This window comes from Lacerta agilis, chromosome 1 (assembly GCF_009819535.1).
Source record: "Lacerta agilis isolate rLacAgi1 chromosome 1, rLacAgi1.pri, whole genome shotgun sequence".
NCBI classification, from domain to species: Eukaryota; Metazoa; Chordata; class Lepidosauria; order Squamata; family Lacertidae; genus Lacerta; species Lacerta agilis.
Genome location: NC_046312.1, coordinates 36798487 through 36825004, shown reverse-complemented (window position 1 = coordinate 36825004; position 26518 = coordinate 36798487). Strand labels below are relative to the sequence as shown.

General features: G+C 40.3%; 1 protein-coding gene across 1 annotated transcript in view; it reads left to right on the top strand.

Annotated features, from left to right (window-relative positions):
* Window positions 1-26518, top strand: part of AQR (aquarius intron-binding spliceosomal factor) — a 50895-nt gene that overhangs the window by 18341 nt on the left and 6036 nt on the right. The window contains exons 15-32 of the mRNA XM_033144439.1: window positions 2279-2399; window positions 2899-3040; window positions 3437-3615; window positions 5124-5291; window positions 6211-6380; window positions 12664-12905; window positions 13777-13917; window positions 14971-15040; window positions 16023-16133; window positions 17618-17727; window positions 18808-18943; window positions 19661-19870; window positions 20939-21076; window positions 21941-22012; window positions 22929-23116; window positions 24221-24392; window positions 24874-25044; window positions 26351-26436. Of these exons, the coding sequence (XP_033000330.1) occupies window positions 2279-2399; window positions 2899-3040; window positions 3437-3615; window positions 5124-5291; window positions 6211-6380; window positions 12664-12905; window positions 13777-13917; window positions 14971-15040; window positions 16023-16133; window positions 17618-17727; window positions 18808-18943; window positions 19661-19870; window positions 20939-21076; window positions 21941-22012; window positions 22929-23116; window positions 24221-24392; window positions 24874-25044; window positions 26351-26436 (2627 nt within the window). The remainder of the gene's footprint in view (window positions 1-2278; window positions 2400-2898; window positions 3041-3436; window positions 3616-5123; window positions 5292-6210; window positions 6381-12663; window positions 12906-13776; window positions 13918-14970; window positions 15041-16022; window positions 16134-17617; window positions 17728-18807; window positions 18944-19660; window positions 19871-20938; window positions 21077-21940; window positions 22013-22928; window positions 23117-24220; window positions 24393-24873; window positions 25045-26350; window positions 26437-26518) is intronic.

Genomic DNA, 26518 nt, shown 5'->3' with positions numbered 1-26518 from the left:
TTTCTCAAACTTGGGTCTCTCGCTCTTTTTGTAGTACAAGTTCCCATCATGCCTGACCACTGGCCCTGCTCGCTGGGGATGGTGGGAGTTGTAATCCAAAAACAGTTGGAGACCCAAGTTTGAGAAACACTGCATGAAAGATTTATATTTGCAGCATAGCATGGATATTTAAGCTATTTAATAAATTCTTCCTTCTGACTGAATGGTCATTAAGACCTTTTTAGTATGAAGGGTATTAATTATTATATGATCTTACCCAAGCATCTTAAATATCAGTCTTGTGAGTTTTTAAAAATGCACTTGCTTGGGAAAAATTGTTCAACGCAGTTGTGCTGATCACAGTTCTTAATTTGTCAACATTATTCAAGCAATGCTTGTGTATTTTCAAGTCTTTACGTTCTGTTTTAGCTGCCCGCTCAGCTAGCGCTACTGAACTTTAATTTGCAATTACATTTATTTATTCATGTGTGTCTCTCTCAAGAGACTCCCAAACAGATGGGAGGCAACATCCTAACATGTCTGGTTTGAACTTTGCATTTTGTATCACAGCGAGGTCACGCTGCTAACTATTGTGTGATGCCATGAAGATTTACTTGTGTTGGGTGGTGGTTCAAGCTCTCTGCAATGTTGCTAATGCGTCGCTGGACGTGTGCCATGTGCTCTGAGGCTCTGTTCAAAACTGTATTCAAAGCTGTGTAGTCTTTCAGCTGACCAGTGGACTGCTGGGGAAGAAATAAATTTTAAAATTGTTTTTCAGGACTCCCTTCCTCTTCCCCTCCTCCAAATATGTAATATGCAGCCTAGATAGGCTTTTGTTCACGCTGAATACATCACAACTTTTTAGACATACATAACTGGGTGCTGGCAATGTATCTTATCTGGTTTTTTTTTATATTCCACAAGTTTTGGGACTTACGTTATAGAACGTGTTTGTAGCCTGGTGCAATTGTTGCATTACCCAACTGCCTAACCGTAGTTAGACAACTGAGAATGTGTTCTAGACTTCCGTGCTGCTCACGCAGTCTCCTATCACATAGACATCACCCTCCTTTCAGTTTCAAATCTCCCTAATCTGGGTTACATGTGTCCTGCCATTTTCAATAACCTTTTTTAGCAAACAACCTAAATGCACATATAATGCTAACCATTGTTGGATCCAAAATTAAGAGAGAAGAGGGAATGCCTGCATCAGGGTAAAACAATTCGTGAACCTACAGCAGAGAGGGAGAACTTTGTCCCTCCAGATGGTGCTGAACTACAACTTGTATCAGCCCCACAAGCATGGCCAATGTCCAGGAATGATGGGAGTTGTAGTTCAGCAATATCTGGAGGGCCAAAGGTTCCTTGCCCACCAACAGGGTGTTTTTTTATGAGTGTGATGATCAGGCACAATTTTTAATTTTATTTTGTTGCGTGTCCTGGCGAAAATGGAAAACTAAACAATACAACAAATAGGAGTGGCTTCAACAAACTTATAAAAATATATTCAGAGCTAAATATTGACAATGTGGCCACATAATACAGTGGTGCCTCGCTAGACGAAAATAATTCGTTCTGCGAGTATCTTCGTCTAGCGATTTTTCATCTACGAAGCACCAATGCAAATAGAGGTTTTCGCACGACGGAAAAAAAACTTTTTTTCGTCTTGCGACGCAGCCCCATTGACAAATTCGTCTTGCGGGGCAGCCTTCTGCTAGCGAATGCCTTTCGTCTAGCGAGTTTTTCGTCTAGCGGGGCACCACTGTACTAAAACATGATTTGGTGCTGTGTGGATGAAGCTGAGCAAACCCAAGCAAAGTGACGGGCTGATATGCTCTCCCCTTGTGCGGTGAGGAGGAGGGCTTCACTGGGGTTCCTAGTTTAAAACAAACTGGTTAGTTTAGCAAGCCAGCTTCATAATCCATGGTTTGAAGTTACAGAGTATGTTTTAAACCAAGATCACTGGCTTGACTATAAAGCTGAGCCAGGATCCTTTAAAAGTGAGACTAAACTCTGATGAAGAGTGTCTTCCTGGTTGCATCAGAGGAGGAGATGGGACAGGATTGCGCAAGCCTGATGCTAATTTAGGATTGTCCACATTTGTTCTTGTTTGGCTTATCATGTCATGGTGAACCAAACTTGCATGTTCAGCATAAAATAAAAAGGTTAAGTTTCTATTTGCAGTTTACCTCTTAAACCAGTTGGTGAAAAATAGTCTTTTCAGACTTCTTGAGTATCCTTCTATAAATATTTGTAATTTTGTTTAGGGCACATGACAAGATGTTTTTGTCTTTTCTAGGTGTCCCGGCATGAATGTCGAATTTCTCAAATTCAACAGCTCAATCAAATGCCTCTGTATCCCACTGAGAAGATTATTTGGGATGAAAATATAGTCCCAACTGAGTACTATTCTGGTGAAGGTATGTTTTCTGGAAAATGCTTAATTTTTAAATATTTCTGGTCTGCCACTGTGCCTAATCATGGATTGGTGCAGTTGACATGATTGGAGTAGTTGTGATGATGCACGCAAATCCTCCCATGGGGGGGGGGGGCTGCACTCTGTCTTTATCTAAATCCAGGATTGTGATGTGGTGCTAAAGAAAACTCTCCAGTGGGGGCCGCACAGTGATGGACTAGTGCAAATATTGCATAGAGAGATGGCTTCCCCAAGCTCCCATACTGATGCAGAAGAACAGCATGGGGCTTAACTAGCCAGCTCCTGCTAGCTATGTAATTTTTGATTGGGGGGGGGGTCTGAAAAGGAAAGCTTGTGTAGAGTAGGTTCCCCTCTACACAAGTGCCCTTTAATGAGGTGTGGCCCTGCTCCATGTAATTGCAATTGCATAAAGCTAATATCTGAACAAGTCTGATGTGATAAACAAACAAACCATTCCTCCTCTCCCCTTTTGCTTTCCTTAGGCTGCCTTGCCCTCCCGAAATTGAATCTACAGTTTCTTACTCTCCATGACTACCTCCTGAGAAATTTCAACCTCTTCCGCCTAGAGTCTACTTATGAAATCAGGCAGGACATTGAGGACAGTGTCAGTAGGATGAAACCATGGTAATGGATGCAACTATAACCTTGAAGTTGTTGGATCAAGAAAAACTTTCCTATGTGTGTGATTTCTCTACTCCCCCCCCCCAAACCTGGTTTTTCTGGGGCCATTAGAAAGGTTTTGGGTTTAATAGAGCATTCCCTAGGGTGAGCTATAATCTCAAACAGGATCTGGACAGATTATTTGCTAACAGTGAGCAATTTCCCTTGGGCTGAACTTCATGGATAAATTGCAGGAAGAGATACCGTACCTTGGGTTGGTTATTCCCAGCTGTAGGAATTGAGGTCCCTTGGTCCCTTCCAAAGGTATAATTTTGTATATATTTTGAAATGATGTCATTAGCTTTGGTGTGTGTTAGAGATCTGAATGCAAAAGTCTCTTGTTTTGATCTTGCTCTTCAGGCAATCTGAATATGGAGGCGTTGTCTTTGGTGGGTGGGCTCGAATGGCACAGCCCATCGTCTCTTTCACGGTCATAGAGGTGGCAAAGCCCAACATTGGAGAAAACTGGCCCATGAGAGTCCGAGCAGATGTCACAATTAACTTGAATGTTAGAGACAACATCAAAGATGAATGGGAAGGTATGTATATGTGTGTAGCTACAGCAGTGTGATGTCGCATCCCTAGTTATTTGGAGTGAATGTTAAGTGTTTGCATGCTTGTTGTGTTTAAAACGCATATTTTCCCTATTAAGTCTTGCTGCTTAAAGAGAGAACGCTAGTGCTCTCAGCAACTCAATAGTTTGGGATCATCAGTTCTCCCTAGTCCCATATATTTGAAAGGGGGAAGAAAGCACTATTTTATTGGTCTAGCTGTTCTATGACAGGAGTGATTAAAGGTTGGTATGGAGATAGCTAATTTCTCTGAGAAATTTTTGGGTGTGAGCCCTATATCCTGACTCAGAAACCTATGACCACCTTTGTGAGACTGATCTGGCACTGTTGAAACAATATGAAATATTCATTCTGTGTCACCATCCACCACGTTTTCCTATATCTCCAAAATGCCAGTGATTTAAAATGGGAATATTACTTAGAGCTGCAGTTCTGTAAATCAATGGGCATCAGTAAATAGTCTGATCCTGCTAAGTCTACTTGGGTAGTAGTTATGAAAGGTGAGAAATATTCTGACTTAATTGAAATGAACATTCCTCTGACGGGGTTTCTGTGTGTTGTCAGGACTTGCATGCCACTACAGTCTTGTCTGTGTTCCCTAGTGTATTATCTCAAGGCAGTGTTTTGCTGCTTGGGGGATTATACTTGGATTGACCTTTTTGGCAAGATGCATAGGAACAACTACTCATGCTCTGGGGGGACACTGACGGCTAGTTCAGAAATTCAGCAACAGACGTGTTTAAAATATGATGGGATTGTATAATCCTTTTGGTTGCATGTCCTGATTCAAAATGCAGAGCCTGCACTAAAATTAATTAAGTATTGTGAATTTTTATCTTTTTAAAACATTTGTTTGGATTGGGATCCTGGCTTCAAGCCTCAGATAAGCTTCTCGTGAGTTTTAATAGACGTTCCTACATTCCTAGTGGAGATCTTTGTCTTGGAAAAGGTCTACAAATGTATATGAATAAGATAATCACATATTAATGATAGCACAGGGGACAGAGATAAAGCTGCTACTGGCTTAACTATATGCATGTCCTTCGAAAACTATTTCTGTACAATCTCCCTTTTCCTTTTCACTGACCTAAATTGTTCATTTATTCAAGAATTTTTTAAATATATATCACCTAATTATGTGCATTTCTAACCTGTGTACATAAAAGCAATACACAGAAAATGGCACAATAAAACAGTAAAAATGTATCCCAAAACCAAACACTACCTTAAATGGCCTGCTGAAACAAGACAGTATTGATCATATATCTCTGAACTTCAGCAAGGAGGGTGGCTGTCTAATCTCAGTTGGTGGGAGTTCGCTAGGCTTGGACCCACTACACTGAATACACAGCTTCTGATTGTTACAAGCTCTGGATCTGAGCCATGTGGGGGACCAACTTTATGAAGCTACAGCATGAAATAACCACTACACCTGCAAATGATCAGAATGCACTGATGTTTCCCCCCCTATTTAGGTCTGCGCAAGCACGATGTTTGCTTTTTAATTACTGTCCGACCCACACAACCTTATGGTACGAAGTTTGACAGAAGGCAGCCATTCGTTGAGCAGACAGGCCTGGTATATGTGAGAGGATGCGAAATCCAGGGAATGCTGGATGATAAGGGGCGCGTCATTGAAGAAGGTATGTTGATAATATCTGAAAAACCGTCTCCTTCCCTGCAGACCCTCCTGGCTGTTAAGATTAGCAGAGGGGGCCCTCTTGGTAGTTCCAGCTGCCTCATAAGTTTGGGAGTAGGGCATTTGCTGTGGCATATAATTTATCAAGCACCCTCCCCACAGAGGTGTACTTGCCTTCTTCACTATAAAGCTTTTGGTGAGTGCTGAAGACACACCTCTCTGCCCCTGGCAAAGATGTCTGAGATATCTGTTTGCAGACCCCAGCCTATTCTTGTGATTTGTAATTGGATTTAAGTGCTTTAAATTTTGAGTTTTAAATCATTGTAACTGTGACCAGCTGGTTAAAGGATGGGAAACAAACAAACAAACAAACAAACAAACAAACAAATAAATAACAACTGAATATATTTAGTTGAAATATGAAGGTGAAATTTACATTGCACTTAACGGTAGGCATAATTTCCCCGCTAACAGCATGTATGTGATTGTGGCTCTAAGATGGTAAATGTTTTCCTCCCTGTAGCAGCCTGGCTAGGATGTGCAAGCTCAGAAACCCTGAATATGCCAGTTCTAGCCAGGCTGTAGCAGTGCTTACTCTACAGATGGTAAGAACAGAGCTGGTTGACCTGATCCATTCAGTGGCACTGGCTGGTATGTAGAGCTGACCTAAATAGTCCCAATGCCAGTCACCTTTTCTTGGCAGAGTGGATCACCAATGTGATCCAGGAAGGGACAGTCTTGTTAGGCAGGGGCAAGGAGAGGAGAAAGGGGCAAGGAAAGTTGGAATCGGTTGGAGAGGATTGGTCATGGCGTGAACAGATTACTCAAAAGTGTTGTTGTTGTTGTTGTTGTTTTGCAAGGCATTTTCTGTTTAGTTTATCTTTCAACAACTTTGAACTTTATTTGCCTTTCAATGCAAACAGGACCAGAACCGAAACCAAGACTTAAAGGTGATTCCAGGACGTTTAGGGTGTTCTTGGATCCCAATCAGTATCAACAGGACATGACCAATACCATCCAAAGTGGAAGAGAAGATGTCTATGAGACATTTAACATAATAATGAGGAGAAAGCCAAAAGAAAACAACTTTAAAGTAAGTCATGGTGCAATTTTCTATTTAAAACTAAATGTTGAAAATACACTACCAGAGTATTTTTTGGAACTTAGTGTCAATGTGGGCCATATGTCCATTAAAAAATGTGTGGTTCTCCTCCTCCTCCTTCCACTTTTTAGTTGTTTATCTTAAATCTTAAACCCATTCATGGTGAAACTTCATGCACCTAAAGACCTAAATTTCCAAATGAATCTACTGTATTGGATCTTGGACTCACCAAGTTTCAGATGGAATCCACAGCGCAGGTTGCCTTATTATCAAAGCAACATTAACTTTGGACAAAAGGTGGTTAGTGCATCAGCTTTCAGAATTGCAAGCAAGGCGGTTCTGCTTTATTAGCTATAATGTAGTAATGGTTAAATTAAGAATATGCCACCAGAGCATCTGCCTCTGCTGCTAGCAGTGTAGTAGTAAAAGGAATCATGCTGCTATTAGGGGTTTCCCCCCTGAGCGAAACAGTTTAAATCTGTATCGAATGCTGAAAAGACTGCTCAGTGTTCTGCTGAAAACAAAAGTTTTGCCTTCAAAAGTTTTTAAAAGGTTATTTGCAAGCAAAGGACAGCCAGACAACCAGATAATACAGAAATGATTTGGCAGTGTCTCTTTAATTTCACATTTTTCTCATGTTAAAAGTTAAACCAATTGATGAGGCTCAGCCTGCTTCTTGGGATTGCTCTATCCCGGAGGATAGGTTATCCCTATCTGCTCTATGCCTCCTTGCTCACATAACAGAAAATAAGGTAAGTCATTCTCACTAATGACAAATGTTGGTAGTGTGTCAAGCAGATAGCAGACAGCTTGATTTCTCTGCTGAGCCTGTAGGGAGAAAGATGCAAAAATCTTATATAGTCTCCTAAATTAAGCAAACATGACAGCTGTAGAAGCACAAACATAAAGCGATAGCTAAATATGACAGTCGGCACTTCGCCATGGTAGGTCTGCCCTCTTGCCTTTTATTGCTTGTGGCCACTACATCAAAGAAATATTAGTATTTTGGAGTTTGTTTCCCTTTATACTAGTCATCTGTTGAATAAATACATTTTTCAAAGACGGAATGTTGCCATTTTTAACCGATCACCTCATATAACCTTGTGTGTCATAAATACAGCTGCTGCTTCATCAATTGGCGAGATCAGGTATTATGCAAATCCATGCAAAACTCCACTCTTCCTGTCTGATCATCAGGTGATGTCCATCTGCTACGGCACTTAAAAGAGTTTAATCAGCTGAGCAGATAACCTGTTTTACTGTTGGAGTTGCCAATTGTCCTGAATTGGTGAAACTAAGCCTAGTGCTTTTTAAAAATGGATTGGACTTTCTAGAAAGAAGAAAGGAGTCCTTTGCAATTATTGGTGCAATTTTTAGAATCCTGGTTCCTTTGGCTTACCTGTAATCTCCTTTTGTGCCTAGTACCTTTACATGTACTCGGCCAATATTAATTAGTTTATAATTGGCAGCACAGTTGCATTTAGTCTCGGAAAAGATAAGGTGATATATTTGGATCTGTACATGTAAGAGCCTGGAAGCTTTCAAATTTCACCGAGGTCTTTATGAGATAAAGGGCGTCTAAGTCTGAAACGATTTGGAGATCAAGGTTACTGGGAAGGACTTCTGTCCCAAACTATGGAGAGCTGCTGTCTGCTAGTATACAATACTGAATTGGATGGACAAGTGACCTGATGTAAGATAGCTTCCTATGTTTCTAATGCCCAGGACAGTTTTTGTGTCTTACTACTTGCAAGGCTGTCATCCAGATTTGAGCATTTCCCAATGGTCCAGTTCTTTAGGAGCAGCCCATCACTGATCCAAAATGTTGGCTGGAGCCCAGACAGATGTGGCTGATGCCCAACACTAATGCTAGCAGCTGCCGTTTTTATTTCCCCACAACACCGCTTTAGCATTCCTTAGGAGTGATATGGCCTCGGGGCTCCAGAAGTATTGTGAGGAAATGGCAGATGCCAGCAGTAATGCTGGCTGGCTAGACTGACTGCTTTTCTTTTTGCTGTTTTTGCTGCTACCCTTGGCTGCCACTGTCACTGCTGTAGCAAAGGTGAAAACATCAACAGGGCACACATACTAGTCACATCCACGGTAAGAGGAGAGATGCCCACCCTGAAGGTGCCAAGTGCCCCGACAAACCTGGCACCGGTCTTGACTTCAGGATCAAGCTTAACTGTATGTTGATCAGCCAGAGATCAGGTGGACATTATTTTTTTATGTCCTGCTCTTCGCTTACACGTTAGAACTAGTAAATATCCTCAATTCAGAGGATTAGGTAAAGGAGCCATCCTTCAGATGTGAGGCCACATATTTTGTTTTAAGAGAAATTTCACAACTTAATCCAGTTAGGAAGGGAACAGGGAACTAAGCTGTTTTTAAGTATGAAGATCCCAAACTATTGTTTATTAGATAGAACAATGCCATTCTGTACATATTTAAAGAGACATTTCCAGAATAAACAAAATAAAAAACAAATCCTTCCAGTGGCACCTTAGAGACCAGCTAAGTTTGTTCTTGGTATGAGCTTTCGTGTGCATGTACACTTTTTCAGATACACTGAAACAGAAGTCACCAGACCCTTAAATATAGTAAGAGAGTGAGAATAGTTCCAGAATAGTTCTCGTTATATGGTAAAAAAATAATTCATAGGAGGCCACAAATTTTGACTCAGCTTACTAGACAGCTACAGTCTGGGATCACCTACTGACTTCTGCCATATGCAGGAGACCTCAGACCGAGGAGATTTCCTAGCATATTGGACTTTAGAGCAGGCCAATCTCCATGCAGCTGGGTGGAAGATAGCTTCTTGTTGAGTTTTGGAGCAGGCAGAATCAGTTTGCATTGCTTTTGCCTGCTTCAGAGCTCTGCATGGTATAAGAACACCCCTTCCTCAAAGAGGCTTCTCACGTCATGCTGAGCAGGGACTGTCACTGTGGAAGCAGGCATGCTACCTGCTGTCAAGCAGGTAAATGGATTTTTTCAAATAGTATGTACACACTTTTAAAAAAAATTATTTATTTGATTTTTCAACTTAACATTTTACAGAGATATATCTAACATAGATAATAAAAACAAGATTCCAAGGTATCTCCTGGATTTCCATACTCCCCTATGTGGGTCCTATTATTAATCAGTTCCCCCCGCATCTTTTATGATAATCCAAACCCTTTACTTCGTCCATTATGTCCAGAATCAACCTTAAACTACAAGTGCTATTCCAGTCCTACTAACAATCTTAACTGTTTACAGTGGTCTTTAAGATAAGTTATAAATCAGGCTTCCTCAATCTCAGCCCTCTAGATGTTTTGAGACTACAATTCCCAGCATCCCTGACTACTGGTCCTGTTAGCTAGGGATCATGGGAGTTGTAGGCCAAAACCATCTGGAGGGCCGAGGTTGAGGAAGCCTGTTATAGATTTTCCCCATTCCTTATTAAAATTTTGGTCTTCCTGATTTCTGACTCTTCCGGTCAATTTAGCCATTTCAGCATAGTCCATTATCTTCATATGGCATTCTTCTCTGGTAGGAACTTTATCTTCTTTCCATCTCTGGGCCAGTAACATCCGTGCCACCATCTACACACATTTTTTAAAGAGTATTTGTTATTTGTCTAGTATTTCATAACATGGTAATAATACTGCAGGCCATGTTTGTATATATTGCCCCACATGGAGCACTGAATCGCCTTGGCGCTGCTTTGACTGACCTGGTGTTTCCACCAATAAAGCCACTGTTTTCTGGTGGTGACTCATGTGATTGCACTGACACATTTTTTCCCCAGCCATTGCACTCATGTATGTCTCTGCTAGGAAGCAGCTGCTGTATTTTATGAACATCCTGCTCAGACATTACTTCCTTTGCACAGCTGTGCCCTAAAGCTGCTCTTTCTGGAATGGTTTCTCTGTGAATCAGATCCTGGTGAAAGTGACAAAGTAGGCTGTTTAGATAGGATTTGAATTTCACAACTTTTATTTTTTAATTTTTTTGTAGAACTTTTTAATTAGTTTTCAGTTACATTCCAATAATAACCATTATAACAATGCAAATTTATAATACAATTATTAATACCAATCATTCAAATACCAATTAATATAATTTAATTGAAGTGGCTCCCTGTGTGCTAGATTTGATGGCTCTCTGATTTTCTTTATTTCTGCATTCCAAAATCTTACTAGTTTCAATTACATCCCAGTCATAATAATAATCCCTTATACAACAACTGCAATATTAATAACTTATTTGTGTTGACACATTAAATAATTTATAAAACATAAAATGAGGGACTCACACTTTATCATTGTTATTTCCAGTATGTAGCAATTATTCTGGCTGTGATGTTTCTTCCTGTCCTTGTAAAGATGTTATGTCTGTCTTTCTCCCGATTATTGCTGTTATCCATCATGCCTTGGGCGGAGCTGATATCCCATTGTTGTTCCAGAAGTTTCTCCATCACTCCGTCCCATGCTTTGTTGTTTTGCACCAAGAACTTTTAACGACAGCTGCAAAAGTCGTTCTGTCCCAGTAAATAAACTGTTGTCACCATCCCCCCCCCCACAAGCCTGGAAAGAAGTGTGGTCTGTCGAACTACAGATGACTCAATAAGAAACCTTATCGGTTCCTTGGCAGCACACAGACTCCTTTCATCCTTCCAGCTGGATATATATGGCCAATTATCCTTCCAATTAAATTAAATTCCAAGTCCTTTAGCGTTATTCCGTTTATTTCATGGATAATAAAGGATGGGGAAGAGTCAGCTCTTAAGTTTCCAGCGCAAACCTTTTCAAAATAGAGTTTCCCTCCCTTTTTCTCTTCTTTACACACACAGTTCCGTTTAATGTTATAATCCATATTTTTAATCCAGTTTCTTCCATCCTCACTTGTAGAAGTATAATTTGAACTAACATTCAGGAGAGAGTTGCCAAATCATAAATGTCGAAACCAAACTGTAAGCTCCACTGCCCCCCACCTTCTTTTTCACTGAATGAAGTCTTCTCTCAAATTCAAACCTTAACGACCTTGCAGTTGGTTCTGTTCCACAATTTGTGATCTCAGTTCTTCTAGTACGCGCCTGTACTTTAGTCCAATTACCTCTGCTTCTTAATGGCAGCGTAGGATGCTAAAATGAGGTTGAGCAAACAGCTTCCAATCTCCTCATGGAGCCACTGGAGGACAAGAGGGCACTTCCAAGCATAAGGCTCACCTAGGCTCATTCTCATAACAATAAACCATAGTTGTTTATTATGTCTGACTCTGTGATTGAGGAGGGGCAGAATTGGTTTAATAGAACTATTTTATGTGGATTAACCTTGAAGTAAAGGTGCTGGAGGAGACTCTTGAGAGTCCCATGGACTGCAAAAAGATCAAACTTATCCATCCTTAAAGAAATCAGGCCTGAGTGCTCACTTGAAGGGCAGATCCTGAAGCTGAGGCTCCAGTACTTTGGCCAACTCATGAGAAGAGAAGACTCCCTGGAAAAGACCCTGATGTTGGGAAAGATGGAGGGCACAAGGAGAAGGGGACGACAGAGGATGAGATGGTTGGACAGTGTTCTTGAAGTGACTGGCATGAATTTGGCCAAACTGCGGGAGGCAGTGGAGGATAGGGGTGCCTGGCGTACGACTGAACGACTGAACAACAACAACAAACCTTGAAGTTAAATAAGGGCTTGATCGGTAACAGCACTTAAGCTTGTTAGATAAGCAGTCCTAAAAAAGTCCCCTCCTGCGTCTTACTCCCCACACCTTGTATTTTCTCACTGTTTTTTACATTGTTATCTGGCCCTTAATGCCCTGAAGAATTCAGCTATCAGTACTGTGCAGGATGAAGAAGATAGAATATAATCAATTTTGTCCACCTCTGTTACAGAATATTCACTCTGCAGTGACTAGCATGTTTGTTGTGATTCCATGTTTACAGCAATGTCCCTTTTCTGGCTGATGTCCCTGTAGATGATATAAAGAACAGCATCATAATTTTATTTTATTTTTTGTCAACTGCACTGAATTTGCTCATTCTAATGGGATAGTTTGGTAGTTAGAGGCTCTCCATAAATACTTCTTGTCTTGCTGAACTAGCTCTTTGTGGGCTGACGTCAGCTGAAAATCTAGTTACAGATTCAGTCTGACCAAACACCTGTCATTGGAAGAGAACTTATTTTCTCTGAAACACACAGAAAGGCTGAAATAGCTCATGAAGTTGAGTGCATATCTGTTTGAAACCAGAGTACAAAACTGGCATTAAATCATGTCCTGTTTTATTTTAGGCTGTTCTGGAGACTATAAGGAATTTGATGAACACCGACTGTGTGGTTCCTGATTGGTTACATGACATTATTCTTGGTTATGGAGACCCAAGTAGTGCTCACTATTCGAAAATGCCAAATCAGATCGCCTCCTTGGATTTTAATGATACCTTCCTCTCCATTGATCACTTAAGAGCCAGCTTTCCTGGATACAGCATTAAAGTTACAGTTGAAGACCCTGCAATGCAGATTCCTCCATTCAGGTGAATTAAGAAATACTAGCTCTCAAATACTGCTCATGTTCGTTCCAAGTCAGGCCTGCTCCAATCTGATTCTCATTTTCCTATGCATGGGCCCATGCCTGTCATAGAAAAGCGTGTTAATGGTGGACAGCTTACGTTTCTGTGGAATTTGCATGTGTTGCACTTTTGGGGAACCACAGAATTTTCCAGAAGGGCTCTTTCACACTGCTAATTCATAAGGTGCCGTCTTCTGTTTGACTGAATTCCTGACTTTGGTAGCTTTACAACAGTGTTACCAAAACTTTGGTCTCTCGCTATTTTTGTATTACAGTTCCCATCATCCCTGACCACTGATCCTGCTAGCTAGGGATGATGCGAGTTTTAGCCCCAAAACAGCTGGAGACCCAAGTTTGGGAAACGTCGTAAAGCAGTATTTCTTCCATCTTCCATCTCTTCCCTCATGATTTTAAGAATGCTGTTTAACAGCCATTTCCTTCTTTTCAATTTTTAATGTATGAAGTCTCTGTTCTAATTTTTCCCTTTGTCTCATGGCTCTAGAAATCTACTTTATTGATATCTTGATGCCTGTCCTGCCATTGCCTGCAGCAACTGGTGTCCTGTATATCAAATGGTCTCCTTATCTGGTCTCTCTCCTAAAAAACAACTCTTAAATTAAGAAGAGGAAAGCACACACACCATACTGTGTTCTCATGGGTTTCAGTCATCTCAGATTTAATCTTCCTTGCATCATGCTGTCATCTTCATTTTGTTATAAAGGTCAAGGTTTGAGGGTACCGGGGCTAGCTAGTCTGTGGCGGAAAATAGTTCATTGAAAGAACAGTCTCATGTAAGAAATCATATGAAGCTGAAGAACAATGATTTCCCTCAATAGGATAACATTTCCAGTCAGAAGTGAAGCAGGAAAGAAACGGAAAGAGTGTGATGAAGAAAAAGCTGATGGCTCAAAAACATTGATTGTTGAGCCCCATGTCATCCCCAACAGAGGACCTTACCCATATAATCAACCCAAACGGTAATATCCGTGTACATCTTTCTAAAGGGATCAGTGTTGAGCACATTTCCATTACAAAATGTCTGTCAGTGAAAAAACTTTTTAAAACATGAAATCAAGTTTATAGGGTCTGGATTTGCTTTCTCTGTAAGTCGTTCTTTCCATATGTTTCAGATGTCATTATTTAGTTTATAAATATATATATATATTCAAACGAGAAGAATCATTTTCTTGAGGTAATTGTCAAGTGGGTTATCACAATTTACTGCTTACAGATTATTAAAATGATATTCAGATGTGCAAATCATATTTGTACAGCTAAGTCAGTTTTGTTGGTAAAGAGTACATTCTTATTGTTGCATTGTTGAGTGAGCAGGTCAACATATTGTTAGTGTATTTTTGTTTTGTATGGAGTCATGCATGTTAAAATGACATTTCGCAGTAAATATCTAGTCCTTTCAAGCTCGGTGATAAAATGTGACTTCTGACGTTGATCAAATTAGCTGTTTTGGTCAATGGCTTTGCAATATCTAAATTACACGTGATGAACCGTCACTTAATAATTTCAGAATGGTCATGTAATGACTTGAAGTACTGTAGTGTTATCTCAGCCCTAAAGGCAGAAATTGATTTCTCTTGATACTTGTGAATTCCTTCATCTACCCAAATAATGTAAAAAGCATATTTTCTTTAAACAAAACAAAATCGAAAATTCTTTCTAGTAGCACCTTAGAGACCAACTGAGTTTGTTCCTGGTATGAGCTTTCGTGTGCATGCACACTTCTTCAGATACGAGTATCTGAAGAAGTGTGCATGCACACGAAAGCTCATACCAGGAACAAACTCAGTTGGTCTCTAAGGTGCTACTAGAAAGAATTTTCGATTTTGTTTTGACTATGGCAGACCAACACGGCTACCCACCTGTTTCTTTAAACAAGTTCAGGTCTCCTTGGTTGAAAAGAAAAACAACGTGAAGGAAAATAATCATGAAGACTATATTGAATAAATTCATATAACTTCAATTTATTGTCTCATGCTCTGGATTAACTGAATTTACTTTAATTCAATTTTCAGCAATACAATTCAGTTTACCCATACACAGATTGAAGCTATACGCGCAGGAATGCAGCCTGGATTGACAATGGTAATGATGCATATTATTACATGTTTCCTCTTTTATAAACAAATTATGTTTTTTAATATTGTACATGCAATTCTTATTTCTTCAGCCCACTGTGTAAAATTAAATGGTCCCAAAAGCTTGGTGTGCTTGGTAGATTTGTATTTTTCACTAGACACTCAAAGTGGGGAAGGAGAGGGAGGAAATGGAATTTTCCTCATAAAAAATAAAGCTTTACCAGTTGACCAAAACATTTCTTTTGATTGGAGATTTTTGTTTCAATATGAGCTTCAGTAATTAGAGTAGTAGCTTTATTAGATCAAAAACATTTTTAATGGCTTTTATTGGAGGAAATTCCTCCCTTTGGTTTTTCTCTGGGATTTTCCCTTTTTGGAGATTCAGGTTCACAATAGAGCCGTTAAATCAGAAGTTGGGGACCTCCAGCCTACTGGCCAAATTTTTCCTGGGAGGCTGTTTCCCCTAAGCCACACCCTGTCATATTATGCCAGCTTTTGGGCAGGTAAAGACAAATGTAGAATCAGCAGTCTTAAAAGTGTACTCCTGATTGTTTTTGGCTATTGGGTACACTAGGGAGTTCTCAGTTGGGAGCTTCCTGGTACTGCCAATGCCTGCTGAAAGCAGGGCTTGCATGGCCTAGCCAACTGTCCAGATGGCCCATTGGGGATGCTCAGGATCCAGCCAGTGGGCCATATGCTGTTTGCCACCCCTGCATTAAACTTTAAATGTGTCTTCAACATGATAATGTATACAGATGGCTAGGATCTACATAATTATCATCCAGGTCCTTGGGATTCTCTTGCCAATTATTTATTCTCGCCTTCACGTGCATTCACATGTATGTTTGTATTTACTCCCATTTACCTATGAGTAGTGTTATTTTTAAAAAAAACAACACAAAAACAAATCACTTACAGCTCTGTTCTTGTCTAATATATACTTTCTTAGCAGTTTGTCCCCCAATGAGCAATTCCTTTTCTTTTTGTAGGTGGTGGGGCCTCCTGGTACAGGCAAAACTGATGTGGCAGTGCAGATAATCTCTAATCTCTATCACAACTTCCCTGAACAGAGGACCCTGATCGTTACACATTCCAATCAGGTAAATGAACGTTGTGCCCTGTTATTCCTGTGACTGTTCCTCACTTCATTTTCAGAACATGTAGTGCAGTTTCAGAACATCTAATGCAGCAGTCCGTCAAAGAAAAAAATCAGGAATTACCTCATGAGGTGTTGCAACAATTAAAAAGCAACAGACCAACAAAATACAACATATAATTAAAATTACCCAGCATAATAAGGTAAAACGTAAGGTAAAGGACCCCTGTACGGTTATGTCCTATCAAAGGCAACTATGGGGTTGTGGCGCTCATCTTGCTTTCAGGCCAAGGGAGCCAGTGTTTATCCACAGAAAGTTTTCCGGGTCATGTGGCCAGCATGACTAAAACCGCTTCTGGCCCAACAGAACACCGTGACAGAAAACAGAGTGCACAGAAATGCCGTTTACCTTCCCATCGTAGCAGTACCTATTTACTTGCACTGGTGTACTTTCGAACTGCTAGGTTGGCAGGAGCTGGGACAGAGCAACGGGAGCTCACTCCGTTGTGAGGATTTGAACCGCCAACCTTCTGATCGGCAAGCCCAAGAGGCTCCGTGGTTTAGACCACAGCACCACCCGTGTCCCTGCATTTACCTTTTTATCTGGCTATCCTGATGTGCCACTGTGGAATGGGAGGCTTTAGGCTATCTTAAGGCTAAAATCTTGAGTCTAAAATGCAGTACCACACAGTGCTTGCTGAGACTCTGCTCAGCTTCTCCAGAGCACCGTGTGGTACTGCATTTTAGACTCAAGATTTTAGCCTTAAGACAGCATCTTGCTGCCACATAGAGATGCTGCCATCATTTTGTATGTATGGTGTCTTCACATGTATTCTGCATCATTGACTTGGGGGAAACACACCATGGGCCCAGTTTGCATATATCACTAAGCCATAGTTTGCTTTTTTAAAAACAAACAAACCATGAGTCAACCACGAGTTGTCCCACCCCTGTGGTAAGGTGGTCAAAACAAACTGATAAAGAGAGTGTGCTGGTTTTTCATTTAAAAATTAAAACAAACCAAGGTTTGTAAGCCAATATGAAACCATGGCTTCAGCTCATAAGACTTAATATTTATCAATAAATTGCAAATAAAATAAATAGCTAAATTATGTGTCTGAGTAGGTTTGCTGAAATAAATAAATAAAACAGCAGGTATCTAAAAAAATATAGTGAGGGCACTGTCCTAATGTCAATAGTCATTAGACTAGAAAGGAACCTTGCTCTTTTCTAGAAGGGCTTTTATCAGCAGGTTTAAATCTTATACATAGGTGTATGCTTGGCCCAGGATGGATTGAAAGAGGGGTTGGGTCCTTTGGAAGCAAAAGGCAAGCTTCCCTTATGGTCCCCAGTGCAAATAGCCTCTTCATATTTGTTTCGTTTCAATTTCTACCAAAATAGGAATGGTTTTTCTAACATCCAGGGTTTCCCCGTAATAGCATCTGGATTCCTAAAATCTACTTTCCTGTTGCTCTTGTCAATCTCCAGGCCTTGAACCAGCTGTTTGAGAAAATCATGGCTCTCGACATTGATGAGCGCCACCTCCTGCGCCTTGGTCATGGGGAGGAAGCACTGGAGACAGAGAAAGATTTCAGCAGGTGAGCTGATAGCTCATACGAAGCAGAACCATGTAAAATGTATGCACATAAGGAAGAAGGGTAGAGAAGACCTGCTAATCGTTTGTGTTTATGGTGGTGGTTTTCTGTTGGGTGGCTTGATTTCTCTGAACAGCTTAAGGGTACTTTATTTCCGAGTCCTGCAACCTGTCCAAAAGCTCCAAGAGTAATGGAAGCAGAATGACTCCTGTGGACTGTTTCCCTTGAATATATAAGAAAGGAAGCTGCTGTGAATAAACCATTTCACAAATAGGATTTAATGACCCCACACACCCGGCCTTACAATAATAGAACCCAGGGTCATCCAGTGAAGCTGAGTGGTGGGAGATTGAAATGAAAGAAGAAACTTTTTCACACAATGCTTAGCTAAACTACAGAATTTACTACCCCAAGAATGAGTGATGGTAATTGACTTGCATAGCTTTAAAAGATTAGACAAATTTATGGTGGAATTTCAGTGGCTACCAGTCACAATAGCTATATTGCCTCCAGCATCAGAGGCAGTGTGCTTCTATAATACCAGTTGCTGGTCATCACAACAAGCAGGAGTATGCTGTTGTACTCAAGTAGCTGGGGTAGCTCTGTTGGAAGAGCACAAAACTCGTAATCTCAGAGTTGTGAATCAGCCCCACGTTAGGCAGAAAGATTCCTGCATTGCAGGGGGTTGGACTAGATGACCCTCATGGTACCTTCCAACCCTACAGTTCTATGATTCTGTGATTCATGTCCCATTGTGGGCTTCCCATTGGCATTTGGTTGGCCACTATGAGAACAGGATGCTGACTTGATGGGCCTTTGGTTCTTCTTGTGTTCTTAAACTGCAATGCAACTTTGAGAACTATGAAGGAACTCCCTTGTTCAGAAGTGACTTGCCATTCAGTTTGGAAGGTGATTGTTAGGGAAACAAAAGTTCAAATCTTCCTCAGGTGCTTAACACTAACCACCTGATTCTTTGTGTGTTTGTGTCCATGCAGCTTTTTCACAGTCCAGAATCAAATTGTTACTCAGCAAAACTGAATCAACCATGTACCTCATTCTTCACTGTATTAATCTGATTTGCAGGTATGGAAGAGTAAACTATGTTCTAGCACGGAGATTGGAGCTTCTGAGGGAAGTTGGCCGATTACAGGAGAGTTTGGGAGTCCCTGGTGATGTTTCCTATACTTGTGAAACAGCTGGCCACTTCTTCTTATACCAAGTAAGAAATTAAATAAAGATCAGGAGTGAACATAGCATTCTAAGGAACCTAGATGGGGAATTGGGATGAAGTTCTCAGAACTTGGACTGAAGAACCAGTTGTTTCACTCTCAAATGCAAATGGCAACTGAAGCTATAATTATGCTGTTACTTCTTTTTGTTCCTATTGTTTCCACCCTATGTGCGATGAGTCATAATTAGAAAGGCCAATGTTCCTGCTTTGTGTGACTTCTGGCAAGGAGTCTGAACTGGCGTACCCTCTCTGCCTTGATTATATATTATATAAGCAGTAACCCACCTTGAATGTTGAGAGATCCATTCTGAAACAAAAGAAAATACTTTTTTATTATTTGCAGGGAATCTCAGTGAGATGCTTCATATTTCCTAATGAAAAAAGTTATTTCAGTGTTTTTGTAGATACGGACTTACAATGGTAATTTAAAATGTTGATCTTGTGTTCATAGACTAGGGTCCAGGGATGCACAAGTGGAAGGTATTTTCACATGCCCATAGTGGGTTTGCTGATTTCTGCCTTCCAGCTACATCTCCTTGGATGCCTTGAGTCCCACTCTGGAGAAGGGAGACTTAGAGGCTCCAGTAGAGCATGGAGAAAAAGGCCTAGTGCTCTCCTAGTGTTCTGTGCAATACGTTTTTGATTCTGGCCGTAGTAAATACGAGATTGCAAAATAGCAATGTTAATGTGATCACTTTTTTCCAGGTAATGTCTCGTTGGGAAGAGTATATGAGCAAAGTGAAAGTTAAAGGCAGCAAACCTTCAGATGTTGCTGATATCTGCAGTTTCTTTCCTTTCCATCAGTATTTTGCAAATGCCCCTCAGCCAATTTTTAAAGGCAGATCTTACAATGAAGATATGGAAATCGCCGAAGGATGTTTTAGACATATTAAAAAGATATTCACTCAGCTCGAGGTAAGGTTTATAAGGAGTTAACTGTGGCATTCCCTTTTATGTTATAGAGAGGGAAAGAAAGTTCTGATAATGAAACAAGTAGCACTTCACACACTATACACACTATGTATACTGAATTTTCATAAGGCCCTGTATATTGAAACTTGTAAGTTATTGGAGATATAGCAGTATTGAAGTTGTTGTTTTTTTTACTTTGATGAGATTGTCCTAAAAAATAAAGACTGTTTGAAGAATAGGGTTGAACAAAGGGAAGATAGAGCCTAAAACAGCAATCTTGGAAATACTAAAAACCATATGCAAAAATAGAATCAATAATTGGTGGGATGCTTGCTTCTAAAAGCAAATATATTTTTTCATTAAATGATTATGCTATTCAGTTAAATGAATGAAATTAGAAACATATATACAAAGTAGGCAGAGTTTTAATAAGAGGCTATAACTTTTCTAAGATGCATTTGTAAGATGTGGGTTAGAAAGCATATATCAAGCAATATTTAAATCCATTCATGATGAAATGATACTGGAACATCCTGCATGTTTGTGTATTTTGTCTTAAGTTTTTATTTTCATAGGCATTCAAAAAAGCCTATCCTGGTGATATTGTGGATATGATGCTTGTTTTTAATGCATCTCAAAATTAATAATAAAACCTGAGGGGGGAAGAGATAATTGATCTGCTCCTTGTGCTTAGACGTGTTTTTCTGTTGATCAGGGATCAATAGATCATTGTTGATTAGGGATTCTCCTAATTTCCCCAAATGTGCCAATTTTGAAATTCTGCATAAAGACAAATATACAGTAAGACAGATTGGTTGTTTATGCCCATCTGTGGAACCCTGCAATTGATTTTAAAGTGGGGAAGAACTTTATGCCCAAACACCTGTCTCTGACATTCAAATGAATGGGAAAATATGTGTGTGAGAGTTCCATTTGCGCTTCAGAGCACCCACAGACCCCTGGATTGCAGCTGTTTCGTTTGGTGGCAAGTTGAAAGTCACACAGTTTTATTGTAAGCATGAGTATTTTGCATTGTTTCACAGAAGTGTGGCTGTCGCCTATTTTCTGTAGGAATTCCGAGCGTTTGAACTGCTCCGCAGTGGACTGGACAGGTCCAAATACCTGCTTGTGAAGGAAGCAAAGATCATTGCCATGACCTGCACGCATGCTGCTTTGAAACGCCATGACTTGGTTGAGTTGGGTTTCAAGGTAATGCCACTGTGGACAAATGCTAAGGCTTCCCTGTATTATTTGTGTGTCATCTGCTGCTGTTAGAGGGTTATAAAGGCAACAGATAGGGTGGATGCTGGATTCAATTGGCCACAGCTTTATTTAGTTACTTAGCTATGTCATACGCATAGGAGCAGTGTGGCAGAAGATCAATACTATTCTACCTGATATGGACTGAAGAACTGCCTGTCCAGCCTCTTTTGTCCCTTGAGTACCATGGCTCAAGCCTCAGCCACTTGACTGTTGTGAAGCTCTGTACTGCACCATATGGATAGGTAAAGAGCTGGTCGTAGAACCAGAAGCCACCCAGATCTCCCAGGTGGCTCACACCTTCACCATCCTGGAGGGAAACTAATTACCAGACCAGCCCAACTCTGAAATGTTCTCTTGTGCCAAGATACCTTCTAATAGTCTCCAATCTATGAGCCTGCTCCTCTTCCCTACCTACTTGCTTTCAGGATCTGTTAGCAGGTGCCACACACATTGTGAAGTCTAATTGCAGGCATACCAAGCCCAAGAACATACGTGTCAAAAACATAGAAAACTCATTCAAATGTTGGTTGCATGCAGCATCCTGTGTAGCTTCACTAGACATGTTCATTTCTTTCAGGTAGCTCTGTTTATGCAAGCAAAAAGAAAAAAAGAAAAAAGAGAGAGAATTCCACTACTCAGAAAGTCAAATTATACAAATTTTACTATAAGCAAAATACATTATGCGCATACTGTATTATTTAATGAATTACCAGATGCTGTGTGCACACCAGTAAGCAAATGGCTTCCAATATGAACTAATCATTCCCACATTAAAACAAAAAACTAACATATTTCTCTTTTACCTCCTAGTATGATAACATCTTAATGGAAGAGTCTGCTCAAATACTGGAGATTGAAACTTTTATACCACTCCTCTTACAGGTAAGAACACTAGCAGAACTTCAGTTTATGACCATTATTTCAATGTAATTTCAATTTGTACTTCAGATTGTATTGGTTAATAACATTATTTTTTTCACCATGTGTGAAAAAAAGAAACATTCCAATTGACACTTTTGTTATGAACGTTGAAAAGCCTTACAAATAAGGAACAGTATCAGGAATCCTAACAATGCAGCTGGGTTTATCTGGATTTAAAATAAGATTTATTGTCAAGAATTTGCCTTATGTAGGAATGATTTGCACAGGGAAGAAGACCACATTACTTGCTTCTTAACACACAGTGGCCATAGAAGAAAAGACTGCAAGTGGCAGTGTTGTTGTACAGAAGAATCTCTTCTTCCTAACAGGTGTTTTTTTGCACCTCTTCATTTATGAATTGGGACCCAGGTGGCGCTGTGGGTTAAACCACAGAGTCTAGGGCTTGCTGATCAGAAGGTTGGCGGTTCGAATCCCTGCCACGGGGTGAGCTCCCGTTGCTCGGTCCCAGCTCCTGCCCACCTAGCAGTTCGAAAGCACGTCAAAGTTCAAGTAGATAAATAGGGACCGCTCCAGCGGGAAGGTAAATGGTGTTTCCGTTCGCTGCTCTGGTTCGCCAGAAGCAGCTTTGTCATGCTGGCCACATGACCTGGAAGCTGTCTGCGGACAAACGCCGGCTCCCTCGGCCTATAGAGCGAGATGAGCGCCGCAACCCCAGAGTCGGACACGACTGGACCTGATGGTCAGGGGTCCCTTTACCTTTTTTACCTCATTTATGAATACATAATAAAGATGAAGCTATACATTTTTCTAGCTTTGAAAGTAATGTTCACCACAGTACAGCAAATGTAGAGCTCAAAAATAGTGGTCACTAATAGTTCTAGCATTTCAATCCTAGCACCTTGCTTGTTTTCAATAGAATCCCCAGGATGGATTCAGTCGACTGAAGCGGTGGATTATGATTGGGGACCATCATCAGTTGCCACCAGTCATTAAAAACATGGCTTTTCAAAAATATTCGAACATGGAGCAGTCTCTTTTTACACGCTTTGTCCGTGTGGGAGTGCCAACTGTTGACTTGGACGCTCAAGGAAGAGCAAGAGCAAGGTAAGGCAACAGGAAAATAAAAACTATAGGAGGTCTTGTATGAAGGAAAACTATCCATACAGATATTGAAGCCTGACTTGAAGGTTATGTATGCCTAATGATTACTATAACTAGTTTTTCTTAGAGGTGGACTTTTCTCTCTTGTCAGTTTTGTAACAGTAGCAACTCTACCGTTTACAGTGTTCAGATTGTAATGCCAAGGTTATCGAACGAACTGAAGAAGGCAAATAAGCCTTTTCAGATCATGCAGTACTTCTCTAGGCTGCAATGATGGAGCAGCGGCATGCTGTGAATTGTGCTCAGTGACTCACTCAGGTAATACGCAGTGGTATCAGCAAATACAACCTGAAGTGAACATGGTTTGTAGTGAATAATGACTATCAGTTCTGTTCTTTAAAGCCCCCTGAAACATTGAAAGGAATTTTGTATTGGTATCCTCCTCACCCTGCAACCTTCTGGTTTGGAGGGTCGTGTGAACCCCCAGAACAGATTTTGGGGGGCATGGGGCGAGGATACAGTGAAAGTTCTGTTGGGCAAGCATAAATCCTTGCACTCACACAGGGGCCAGATTTTGACCATTGTGCAGGGTCACCCACCTATCAATCCTATGATGTCACAAATGAAATTGGGGAATTTGGTGCTTTGAATTCCCAAAGTCAGGACTTCAAAGCACAAGTAGGCAGCAAGATGCTGATAAAAGCAAGGTCAACCCCCCTTTGTTTCAGCTGTTTCATTGCAAACCCCTTTAAGTGCTTTGAAATCTGTGTTGCATCTCATTCTGCTTATTGGTACAATTCCAAGTGCTGGTGATTACCTGTAGCAATTTAAATATTTCAGATCATACAGGAGTCTGATAGTTCTAAATGTGTTCTCCTTTTATTGTGATTCTCATTTTGCAGAATTGTTCTCCTTCCTTGCTCCTCACTGTGGTCCAATAAACATGTTTTGTAATAATGTATTTGCTTTTCATGCATGGAATATATTCCTTTACTATTTATCCATGTCACCTTTAATTTTAAAGGTGACATGGATAAATAGTAAAGGAATATATTCACTCATGTTGACAAGTGACAATAATTGTCTTCACCTATATTTCCCATAAAGTTTATGCAATCTCTACAACTGGCGTTACAAGAACCTGGGTAACTTGCCACATGTGCAGATCTTGCCAGAATTCAGAACAGCAAATGCTGGTTTCCTGTATGACTTCCAGCTCATAAATGTAGAAGATTTCCATGGCGTAGGAGAATCTGAACCCAATCCTTACTTCTATCAGGTAAGGGGAAAACAATTCATAATAGTTTCAGTACTCACATCGGGGTGTGTACTTACTATGAAAGGAGAATGCAAGTTTTAGTTTTGTAATAGTAAGTTAAATTGCAAGCACTGAGCAATAGAAATCTCCCCTCCATCACTACCACCCCACTGTACAGAAAAAATATATATTATGGGTTGCAGGTGATGGAGACCAGTTGCAGTTGGTGCCACTTGGCTGGAAGTGGGAATGTTCCTTCCTGAGAGGTATATGTAAATGTGTGTGCATATACATCTCTATAATACCATAGTGTCTTAAAAAATGTTGCTGTACAGATGCCAATAGTATTTAAGTTTCCTTTTTTTCGCTCTTAGGAAGTCATATCAAGGAAATGTCTTTAATAGGCAGGAGTCATGTTCTCCCAAGTGGTGGTTTTTGCTCCATCCTAGCTGCATGAATATTATTTGACCAAGTGCATAAAACAAGTTCCTCTCCTTTGCAGAATCTTGGTGAGGCAGAATATGTTGTTGCACTGTTCATGTACATGTGCCTGCTAGGATACCCTGCAGAGAAGATAAGTATCTTGACAACCTATAATGGCCAGAAACACCTCATTCGGGATATTATTAATCAGCGTTGTGGGAATAACCCGATGATTGGAAGACCAAACAAGGTAACATTCCAGATACTATTCACTTCCTTCCTTCCTTTCATATATGTATAAACAAACCTTTGTTGTTGTTCAGTCGTGTCCGACTCTTCGTGACCCCATGGACCAGAGCACGCCAGGCACGCCTATCCTTCACTGCCTCTTGCAGTTTGGCCAAAAACTCTCCAACAAACCTACTAGTAGGATTTTAAGTTTGTTCACTGGTTGAGTTGATTCCTGCCTGTGGATTGGATGCCACTATGTCATTTGTTGTTTTTCCTGTCTAATGCTGAGCCTAAAAAGCAAATTAGGCACAGAGATTCTAGCTGGTGAATTGCAGGAGATAATATAGCAAATTATAATTAGATGTCAGATTTATATGCAAATAGATTTTTGAGTCATTAGTTCACAAAAGGCATAGCTTTGTATCTTGAAGGAGAATATTTTAATTATTCAAGACTTGTTCAAAAGCAAAAATAAGCCCTGAAATAGAGCACAAGATGTTACAATGGCTAATTACATTGCATAGGCTTTTGCCAAGGCTTGCCCCATAGCGGTATTTATAAGAAACATCAATTAAGATTAGGAAAACTGTAACCATTAGTAGCTACATTTCAGGAATCACATTACTATGCAAGAACATGATATACAGCGCCTCTTAAATTTTGCACAGATGTTTTTTGATGAAAACATTAAATTTTAAATAAGCGAAGTATGCATTTTCTTCGCATTCTGAAAACTGTTTAGTTAACGCACATATCTCTGGTTTTAGTGCATATTTCATCATTTTTATTGCATAAATGGCCTTTGGTGCATATATTCCAGGAATAAAACAGTACCAGGTACTGCATTTGTCACCAACTAAAAGCTCCGGCTTTGCAGGCGTAGTTTTGGAAATATTGGATCTCACAATGGTGACAGTGTTCTCAAGCAACCCTTTGATCCCCAGGAAGGCCACTGAGAGACTGTAGGATACTTTGGACTCCCTCTGCACATGCTTTCTGGTAATATGTTGTGGTTCGAGAATCCACAGGGACCACAGCCTCCTTGATTCCCAGACATGCCCCCACACATTTGTTTATTCATAAATCTTTTACATCCCATTTCCTCATTAATATATTACGAATGGTGTTTTCCCTGTCGCGCCATTCCTGTTTGCAATGGAGTAAATTTCCACCATCTTTTGAGAAAGAAACCTTTCAGCTTAGCACCAAAAGGCCAGCTTGCTTTCACTAGCCTACGAAGCTGTACTTCGTAGTTAATTTTCCAAATGTTCTTTGGAAATCTCAATGAGATGCCAGTGAATTAACACTCTCCATGTTTCTGCTAGGTGACAACTGTGGACCGGTTTCAAGGTCAGCAAAATGATTATATCATCCTTTCACTTGTGCGAACTAAAGCAGTTGGCCACTTGAGGTAAGTAATAATGCATATTTGCAAAGGGCAGAATCCAAGTAGTGTTGTGTAGTAGTCATAAAGATGGCTCAGGCAGAGTTCA